The 10,615-nt window shown below is 35.4% G+C and overlaps 1 protein-coding gene and 1 long non-coding RNA gene across 2 annotated transcripts; both read right to left on the reverse strand.

The window, feature by feature from the left end:
- Positions 1–4,778: 4,778 nt before the first annotated feature.
- LOC108365616 (uncharacterized) lies at positions 4,779–6,505 on the reverse strand. Its single transcript, XM_017619687.1, has 3 exons — positions 6,390–6,505; positions 5,329–6,325; positions 4,779–4,799 (listed from the first exon to the last, which is right to left on the reverse strand). The coding sequence occupies exons 1-3, from the start codon at positions 6,503–6,505 to the stop codon at positions 4,779–4,781; spliced, it is 1,134 nt and encodes a 377-aa protein (XP_017475176.1).
- Positions 6,506–8,924: 2,419 nt separating this feature from the next.
- LOC108365618 (uncharacterized) lies at positions 8,925–10,359 on the reverse strand. Its single transcript, XR_001847962.1, has 2 exons — positions 9,984–10,359; positions 8,925–9,922 (listed from the first exon to the last, which is right to left on the reverse strand). It is a non-coding gene; the product is annotated as an uncharacterized LOC108365618 (long non-coding RNA).
- Positions 10,360–10,615: the final 256 nt, after the last annotated feature.

Genomic DNA, 10,615 nt, shown 5'->3' on the forward strand with positions numbered 1-10,615 from the left:
TTTTCAAACCAAAACCACTAAAACATGAACAAATGTTTTTTTTCATGAAATAACCTTTTTTGAAAAAAAAACTGCATAATTAATAGCAAAGAAATTTATTCTATTTAGAAGTATCAGTTATTATCTTTAATTCGATATGCATATTTTATCATGATCTACTTTTTGGTTTCAAGAATTTAGTGATAATAAAAAATATAAACAAACAAAGCAAATANTGATACCCATACTTTTTTCTAAGCATACTTCACTGAATTTTTTAAATCAATATTGTATTACTGACGTCAGAGTAAAAACTTAAAACGCCATTTTATTATATTTAGCCCATTGTTTCGCGAATATATTGATTTTTGTGTGTAAAATTTACTATCGCGCGGTGTTATATGTATAANAAATTTGGTATCGTTGAAATCAGCGTAAACAGTTCTATCAATCGGCGGTTATGGTTATTTTATAGCCAAACGGTCGATATTCTAGACTTGTTCCAGAAAACTGCGCAAACGATGGTGATGCCAACGAATATTTAGTAGAAGAATTTTTGGTTTACTACTCATAACTAGAAACTGTGGAGTGCGCAACATTGTGCACAAGTAAAGGAGCCGAATTTGTATGTGGGAGCGAGAAGACTGTTTTATTACAAAACCTTTCTATTATNAAGCCAATACTGGTCAAGAAAAGGGGTACAAATTCCAAATCCCGAAAATCCCGGGATTCTTGGAAACTTCGGAACTTAAAAAAGGCCGGGATCCTGGGACTAACATTCCTACTCCGCACATTACGCGCCTAATCAAAGTGGAGTAATCGTTCCGTCATGCCGAACTTTAGCACGAAATCATTCATTTTAAATTATTTAATATTGAATTGACAAGTTATTCTTATTTTCAATACAAAAAAGTAAACAAATGACGATTTCAAAATTGCATGCGCCTTACAATGTTGAGCGCTTCCATTCATGGAGCTTTTACGATTAGGCGAAAACATTATTATGAATCGTAATGTACAGGCTTCATTGAAATACATGTGATCGGCATAAAAGCTTTATACTTAGGGCCAAATTCACAGTGCGTAGTTTATCACAGATAAGAGTTTAACTATTGATTTTCATATTCACAACGCTCAGTTAACAAAAGTTTAAACCAGCATGCCCCCATAGTTAAACTCTTGTGAAATAATTTTTTTTTGTGGAACGAATTTCAAATTTGAATAGAAAAGTATTGATTTTTAGAATTTGTATATTTTCAGGCGATACGAATTTCCATAGTTAACTNACGTTTTTATTTTTTCTCTCTGACGTCAGGATTTCTTTTAGGGACTTTAATTTCAAATATAAGATTAATTCCATTTTTTTTTTAATTCAATGCAATGTAGAATAAAAATATGGGTACCAAATGAAAAAAGAAANGGCAAAATCAACTTTTTTTCCGGGTATTGGACCAAACCAATTTTTTTAAAGAGATTTAGTCATGTAGATAAGTAATTTCTCCGTTTTTCGAAGTTAGCCTTCGAAATCGAGATATGGGCNATTAGAATTTAAACAAAATATTTTTTTGGGATTTACAAGGACAATTAGGTAATTTTTTAAACTGATAAAGTTAGAAGGACGAAATTTACAAAAACAAATATTGCGAAATTTCAAGGATAAAATATTAAAAGGACATTTGCAATACTTATTACGCACCAAAAAATTGAATCTGATTAAATTCTACAGAATTTCCTCTTTAGTTTGATACCCATAAAAAAATGCCGCCGACGGACACGGCGTTAAAGTCTGTCTAAAAACGACATCNAAATTATATTTAATTATTGCGTATAAATAACTAAAAATCTAAAAATATAGACGTAGTCCTCCTTTTGCTCTTATTTAAATGGTATATAATTTTTTTTGTGCAAACTTATATTACAGGTGTTATAGGGGGTCAAAGTTCATTTAAAAAATTTTGAACTGATTTTTAAAAACTGTATATCGTTGTAAAGGCGATCAAACCCCCTTTCTTCTGATATGCATATTTGTATACTTCGTATGTAAGAATTAAAAAAAAAACACATACAAATTTTTTCTTATAAAAAATATTTAAAAAAAAAAAAACACTGGTGAAACTGGTGACACTGGCGAAACTGGTGACACTGGTGACACTGGTGAAACTGGTACACTGGTGACACTGGCGACACCAGCGACTCTGGTACACTGGTGACCCTGGTATACTGGTGACACTGGTGAAACTGGCGATACTGGTACACTGGTGACACTGGCGACGCTGGTGACACTGGCGCCACTGGTGACATTTGCGACTCTGGTGACACTGGTGAAACTGGCGAAACTAGTGACACTGGTGAAACTGGTGGCACTGGTACACTGGTGAAACTGGTGACACTGGTACGCTGGTGACACTGGCGACACTGGCGACACTGGTGACACTGGTACACTGGTGACACTGGTGAAACTGGTGACACTGGCGACACTGGTGACACTGGTACACTGGTGACCCTGATATACTGGTGACACTGGTGAAACTGGCGATACTGGTACACTGGTGACACTGGCGACGCTGGTGACACTGGCGCCACTGGTGACATTTGCGACTCTGGTGACACTGGTGAAACTGGCGAAACTAGTGACACTGGTGAAACTGGTACACTGGTAACACTGGCGACACCAGCGACTCTGGTACACTGGTGAAACTGGTGACACTGGTGAAACTGGCGAAACTAGTGACACTGGTGAAACTGGTACACTGGTAACACTGGCGACACCAGCGACTCTGGTACACTGGTGAAACTGGTGACACTGGTACACTGGTGACAGGTGACACTGGTACACTAGTGAAACTGGTGGCACTGGTACACTGGTACACTGGTACACTGGTGACACTGTCGACGCTGGTGACACTGGCGCCACTGGTGACATTTGCGACTCTGGTGACACTGTTGAAACTGGTGACACTGGCGAAACTGGTGACACTGGTGAAACTGGTACACTGGCGACACCAGCGACTCTGGTACACTGGTGAAACTGGTGACACTGGTGAAACTGGTGGCACTGGTACACTGGTGACACTGGTGAAACTGGTGACACTGGTACACTGGTGACACTGGCGACACTGGTACACTGGCGACACTGTCGACATTGGTGACACTGGTGACACTGGTACACTGGTGACACTGGTGAAACTGGTGACACTGGTACACTGGTGACACTGGCGACACTGGTGACACTGGTGACACTGGTAAACTGGTGACACTGGCGACACTGGTACACTGGCAGAGCCGAAGACTCCCGGCACTGGTACACTGGTGAACCTGGTGACACTGGCGACACTGGTGGCACTGCTACACTGGTGACACTGGTACACTGGTGACACTGACATAGTGCGAATAGACACTACCTTTTTTTAAAAATCGGTGAGTAATATTTTTTGATAAAAAAAGTTGTTTTTCTCAAATTTTTATTCACGAGGTGTACAAATATGCCTTTACAGCGGTATCAATTGCTTAAAAATCGGTGGTTCATTTTCTTGTTTAAAATATTTTTTTTATAAAAAAAAGTTATTTTTCCCTTTAAATGTGTTTTTTCTCAAATTTTTATATACGAAGAATACAATACAATATGCACATCACAAGAAATGGGATTAAATCATCTTTACAACGATGTGACTCTTTAAAAAATCAGTTCAAAATTTTCTGTAATATTAAGTTTTTAATTTTTCGAAGATCTGACCTTTGACCCGTTATAGCACCTGTAATATAATTTTTCACAAAAAAAGTTATATACCGTATGAATAAGAGAAAAAAGCGGACCGCGTCTGCATTTTTACTTTTTTTTGGCTTTTTGCATGCAATAATTAAAAATAATAATTTTTTACCAAAGGTCCATTTTCGAACTTCGAATTTCGATTTCGGAGGCTAACTTCGAAAAACGGAGAACTTACTTTTTTCATTTTTTTCATTTCATTCATTTCATTTATTTCATTTTCTTAATGCATACAGATTAACACAGTATTCTAAATTCATGTTGCGTTCAATAAGTACATCAATGCTGCATTAGAAAAGTTAATGGCATTATTTATAATACAAAGTAAAATAGTTTTAAATGCCAATTTCAATGAATAGTATACATTTTGTGGGGTGAACATTGAAAAATAAAAGTAAACAAATATGTAATAACGTTAGAAAGAATCAATACAAAGAGTCGATACAAATACAAGAGACTCCAAAGAGAGAAAAAAAAAAAAACTATATTTACATTACATACATTATTTTATGATATGCTCAGATTACAATATACACCTCAGCAAGGCTTCAATTTTACAGTGGTTTAAGTTGAACAGGTGAACTTTAACATTCTTTTGAAATAAACTGAGATTTCTTATGACCTGTACAGAAGCAGGAAGTGAGTTGAACAATTTACAAGAGGCGTACGTATAAAAACATCTAAAGTGAGACGTACGAGCAGGCGGAACGTGAACAATTGGAAGCAAGTTCCTGCGCAGGTTATAAATTTCTGACGGAAGACTTTTCAAGTATCCAGATTTGATAAAAAAAGTTTTAAAACTTTAAAGCAGTATAAATGTCGCACCGGCAATATATTGAGCAATCTAAAAAATTGCATAGAGTGAGTTTTACGATTTGCGTTACAGATACGTCTAATTATGCACTTTTGAATTGTAATAATGGTGGACAATTTACTAGCCGAAGCACCACCCCAACAGCTGATACCGTATTGCAGCTTCGATTGAAATATTCCGTAATAAACCACTTTTAGTGTAGAAGTAGAACAAATCTTTTTAAGGCGGTATAAATGACGACTGGTGTAGAGAAAGTATTGTTTTAACGTATTTAAATGTTCAGACCAATTTAAGCGGTTGTCTATTACTACTCCTAGGTATTTAAACTTTTCAACATTTTCAAGCTGGAAACAAGTATCGTCGCAGTTGACTGTGCACGCGAAAGACTTTTTTGACTCATTCAGAGAGCACTCATTATTATGCAAATTAAAACGCAGACAATCTGAAGAATGAAACAAAATATCACAGTTTGGGGATTCTTTGGCAACGAGGCTAAAGTACATAAGCTTAGATTTACTACTTACAGACAGTTTATGCAATGCAAACCAGATTCTGAGTAGATGTATGTCGTGATTAATGTCACATATTGCTTCAAAGTAGCTCGAAGTACAATAAGTAATGGCAAGGTCATCAGCAAAAGCAGTTACTTTGCCTTTCAGTGGCAAAGAAAAAATTGAATTGATATAAATCAAAAAAAGTATTGGACCAAGAACTGANTACTTCAAATAAAAAAATGTATTGAACAACTATTATTAAAAAGAAAATTTACCTGCCGCGAAAGCCATCGTGTTGAACTAAATCGCAAAATCTTATGAACCGCACTTCCAAAATCTTCTTGAAATTTTTCAAACTCTATTTTTCTACTAGCGCTATGACAGAAGTGGTGATTTATAGAGCGAATTAACTTTTCTATTTCTTGTGGAAGAACTGATGCAGCTGCCTCGGACGATAGATTAAGGTTGTGGCATACATCGCCAATAACAAAGATTTTAGGGCAAATTTCTTTTAATTTTGCTTGGACGCCATTTCGTTTGCCCATCATGACACCGCAATTATCTGCCGTAAATCCCAATAGATTGCTCAACGGAATATCATGATCATTCAAAACTTTTAAAAGCGCATTGAAAATTCCGGCGGAAGAAGAATCAGACACTTGAACAAAGTCCAAAAATCTATCTCTACATTTGTTCGTAAAAACTCTAATTATAACTGCTAAGTTTTTGTCCATGGAAATGTCAGTGCTTTCATCAATGATCACGGAGTAATATTGTTGTTTTGTTATTTCAGAAATTTGTCTGCAGTTTTCAGGACCATTGACTGACTTTATAATATTTTGACCCTTATGTCTATTTATGCTCAGGTTTGAAATTATGCGTGAATCTTTTACCGTTTTAATACATTTTGCCAAATGGTCCAAAGCAGTAAATGGCAAATTGTGCTCAGCAACGAACATACACAAACGAATCTCCATTGCCTTTGCTGAGCGACTTAATTCCATTTCCTCGCTATTCGGCTTAGTAAAACTCGAAATTTTTAAGGTTGCTTTAGCAATATTAGCATTTTTTTTATGGAGGTCTGAATTTGCATGCCGATCGATGTGAAACATATTGCCGTAAATTGGAACACCGCATATCATGCACCTCTTACCTTGCTTTGCGGTAGAGTCTTCTTGGAGCCAATTGTACTTGGATGCCCACTCCCTCTTAAATTTGATCTCATACTTTTTCTTTTTCGCCACGGAAACTACGTTGCTTTCTTCGTTATTGCTTAAATATGAGAAAAATGCTATCGGTAAATTTTTTTGCGCTAGTTGAACTTTGTCACACTTACTTCTCATCATTGCCTGCAGCTGCATTTTCACGTTTCAAAAATGAAATAGTTTGTATTAAAAAAACGGTTTGAAACTTACTTATCCATTGCAGTTTCTCTAATTTGTCGGCTTTCATTAATTATTCATTCAAATTGCGCGCACATAAAAGCTAGTTACTTCTTCGTTTCACATATCTCGTTCACAATGACATGCTATTAAATGTTTCATTCCCAATGGCACACTATCAAAAAGTTCTATGTTTTAATATGTTTAACCAAAATCCACTTGGCAAAAGAAAATCGGCATACAAATTTCCTTGACAAATAATTTGGCCAAACTTAAAATGTACTTAAAATGGAAGCAATGTACCGAATGTACTTTCATGTTGAAAAAGAGCCGAAAAAAGTACAATTGTACCTACTTTTCCATCACTGGTGCTCAGTAGGTGGTTTTTTACTTATGACAAAAATCTCTTAAAAAAAGTTGGTTTGGTCCAATACCCAGCCGAGTGCTGTCGAAGACCGACGCATTCCTACTACACGAAGAAGTCAAATAGCGCCAACGGACGCCGTTTTGCACATTTTGCGGACAATAATAGGTGAATGCCTGAAGTGCTTCCTAGGATTTTGGATGAAGAGCAGAGGAAATGCAGACTAACTGCATTCAAATGGAAAAATTCCCTTATCCAAACAGCGACTGCGATAAGGCTTGTTTTAAAACTATAGGGCTATTCGCGATTCGGTGCATAAGAGCTGACAAATTTATGCAATTGCAGAAATATGCCATGGATTGTGAGCGACCTTTATTAAACTGTCATGGTAAAGCTTTTGCAAAACAATTTTTGTGCATCAGCTTTGGTTTTGTTTATGAATGCAATGCATAGCATTTTTATGCTATGGATTTTCGGTATTGCAAATTTGCCAAGCCATGACAAATGCAAATGCGTGTATTTTGTTTGTGTATTGCAAATAATTTGCAATACAAATTTGCAATGCAATGATGCTAGGCCATTTGCACCGGATCGCGAATAGCCCTTATATGTTGCTTATAAATAATAACAACGCAACTAAAGGAAGAAAAAATTACCATAAATAGGCCACCAGTGAAACGAGTGAAAGCTTGCAACTAACGGCATTGTGACATTTTTCGATTGTCAAGTTTTGGGGCGCAATTTTCATTTTGCTTGGAAATATCTCTCATCGTCATAAAAAGAAAAAAAAATCACTTATTCATCAATACCTTCGTTTTACTAATTTTATCTTGACCAAATTTTAAATAAGCATTGGTGAATAAAAAAAAAATAGTAAAAGCAGTAAAAAAGGTCCGTGTCATAGGTTTTGAACCCATGACCAACAAGTTGGCAGTCGAACAAGCATCCATTCGGTTACAGCAACTGCTGAGAAAAAGTGGAAAAATACATACAGTGCCGAACAGAAGTGAATTTTTCGCAATATATGCAAAGTTCTTTGTTATAATTTATTTTCGATAATTTTTTGTAAAAATATTGTTCATTCTACACCAGAAAACATAAGGGCTGCATTTCATTATTCATTCTGAACGTTTGGAATAAACTTTTTTGTTTACTTATTCTTTAGAACGTTCCTGATGATATGTTAACGTATATTTCAAACACATTCTGTTTATTCCGGCTGTGAAATGGGATTATCCGGAATGTATAAAGAAACGCAGCCAATAATAAAATCTCCAAACTTTGTGCAAAACTCAGGAAAATTCATTAAATTTGCACACTTATTTGTAACTTTTTATTCAGATTTTTTAGAAAAATTCTAAGTATGCAGTTTTATAGCCCATTCAAATTTAGAATAACAAAGTGCAAGTTTGAAGTCGCTAGAAAATCGCATTGATTTGTGGTAATTTTTTTTCACGCAAGTTCTTCCATACAAAGTAATTCAACAATTAGTTTTTGTATGGAGAAAATGAGCAACACCTTCCACTAAAAAAATTGGAAAAATTCAAAGCCGTTTTCTCAGCTAACGTAGGCTTGGAGACAATAAGGGGTGTGGATAAAATTGTAAAGGGCGAGGAAAATGCCCATATTCCTGATAATATGAACGTTTGAAACGTTCCATATTTAAATTGGGCTCCACTTGTATCAACTTACGTCGAGCGCACATTTAGTACATTCAAGGCTTTTCTTCGCGAAAATCTAATGGAAATGCTGCCAGAAAACTTCAAAACGCAACTTGTGGTTCAAAGTTACTACAATTATACAGATTAAAGTTTTATGAGTTAGAAACTCGAAAGGATAAAATAGTCAAAGATTCAAAGTACAAATTTTTCATATAATGAAACTAGTTCATAGTTTTTCTCTTTTTACTTATAATATAAACATTTCTATGCTTTTTTTGCAATATCTAATACATTTTCCTGCCTTTTTCGCTGTTTTATTTTGCCTTTTCCAGCATATTTCGTTATTTTATTTTGCCTTTTTTATGGGTTTTTAGGTCCTAAAAATCCGTTCCCTGTTTATAAGCATTTCCCATGATAAAAATATAGTCATTTTCAATCTCAAGCAACAACAATTTCGAACAATAAAATCATTACCATGGTGGAATTATACAAGGTGTTGTACGTAGTGACAGCTCATGTCGACAGCTCCCTTACAAAAGGTTGTAATATGGAAGCACGAGAGAAACGGGAAGAAAAAAAGCCCGCTTTGCGAAGTATTACGAAATTTGGTACTATTTTTCATATAAAATTTTGCATATAAATAGTTACAAACGGTATATTATGATAAGCTAAATTCGCGAAAGTAGTATATATAACGTAGTACTTATGCAATAAATGGTAATTTAGTTTATTAAACACAATGTCCTATAATTATAGTCAAACTTCCAAAACCAAAAAATTAGTGGTGACCCCGAGTCGTTACAACATGACGGAATCGACAAAAGGGCGAATCGACGGATGGGGAGAATATTTCATCGAACAAAATGCCAACTAAAGATGTGGAGCTTGCATCGCAATGCAAGCTGCGACCGTTCTGAACTGAGATGCCAGACAAATGGTTTCTACAAATTGAGGCCACCTTTCAGTCGTACAAGACCACATCTTATGTCGGTAAATATAATCTGGTCCTCTCGGCAATTAGCAGCGATGCTTTAAAGGAAGCTGCGGATGTTTTAAAAACCTTACCAACTCAAGACCGATATATTAACCTCAAAAGTCAACTACTGTCACGTTTTACTGATTCAGCCGACCCACATAGGGTATTTGGCTGATTTAGGCATATTTTTATCGCTACAAACATCAAATATAGTTTTAGTTATCGAATAAAACATTCACTATAACTACCCTGTTACTAATAGAAAATTCAATCGTAGTGAAATATTATTTATTGTCAATATTATTGTGGCTTATTAACATTTGTTTCCATATTGTTATTGAGCTTTGTAGCACTATTATGTTTTTAGGGAAAAGGGAAAAAGCAACAAAGTCTTAGCGGTAGAAGTTACCAAAAAAACAGTTATATCGTTGGAAAAGCAGGGCCAGTGGCAGTGAACCACAGACGGGATTGCAGCAGCAAAAATCACTGGGGAATAGATGCATAGTTAAATACATAGTTCTTGTTTAAATCTTCCATCTAAACTTACCAAGAAAACAGTTATATCGTTGAAAAAGCAAGGCCAGTGGCAGTGAACCACAGACGGAATTGCAGCGGAAGGAAGCACCGACCAAAATAACTACAAATCCTTGGGGAGAACTCTAAACCGATGTTTTTTTGCCGAATTAATGTTGAAATTTCTAATTTAATTTTCAGTTGCCAACGATAAGAATAGAGTAAATGTCAAAGAATTGTTCAATGATTGCAAATCAGTTTTGGAATAGGGAATGAGGTAGTTTAGTACTTTTTTAAAGGCGATAAAATGTAGTTTTTTCAAGAGGGAAACACTGATATAGCTAAGGGAGCCAAGATGGCGGATTAGAGCGAGAACGCTGTCAATATCCAACACCTTGTATTATTCCACCATGATCATTACAAGGTAAAATCATTGAGAGACAGTCTGACGTTGGCCAGCAATATAATTTTCATGATAAAAACATAGGTAAAAGCATGATAAAAACATAACAAGGTAAAACCATTGAGACGTAGTTTGACGTTTGCCAGCAATATAATTTAAAAATTCAAAACTCAAACTCACACAAACATTCTCATTTTCACTTTCAAATAACAACAATTGTGAACAATTTAATTTTTTTATTTTCAATTTTATATGATTTTAAA

The sequence above is a fragment of the Rhagoletis zephyria genome, unplaced genomic scaffold (assembly GCF_001687245.7).
Source record: "Rhagoletis zephyria isolate East Lansing unplaced genomic scaffold, Rhagoletis_zephyria_1.1 Rzeph_scaffold_01935, whole genome shotgun sequence".
In the NCBI taxonomy this organism is placed as follows: domain Eukaryota; kingdom Metazoa; phylum Arthropoda; class Insecta; order Diptera; family Tephritidae; genus Rhagoletis; species Rhagoletis zephyria.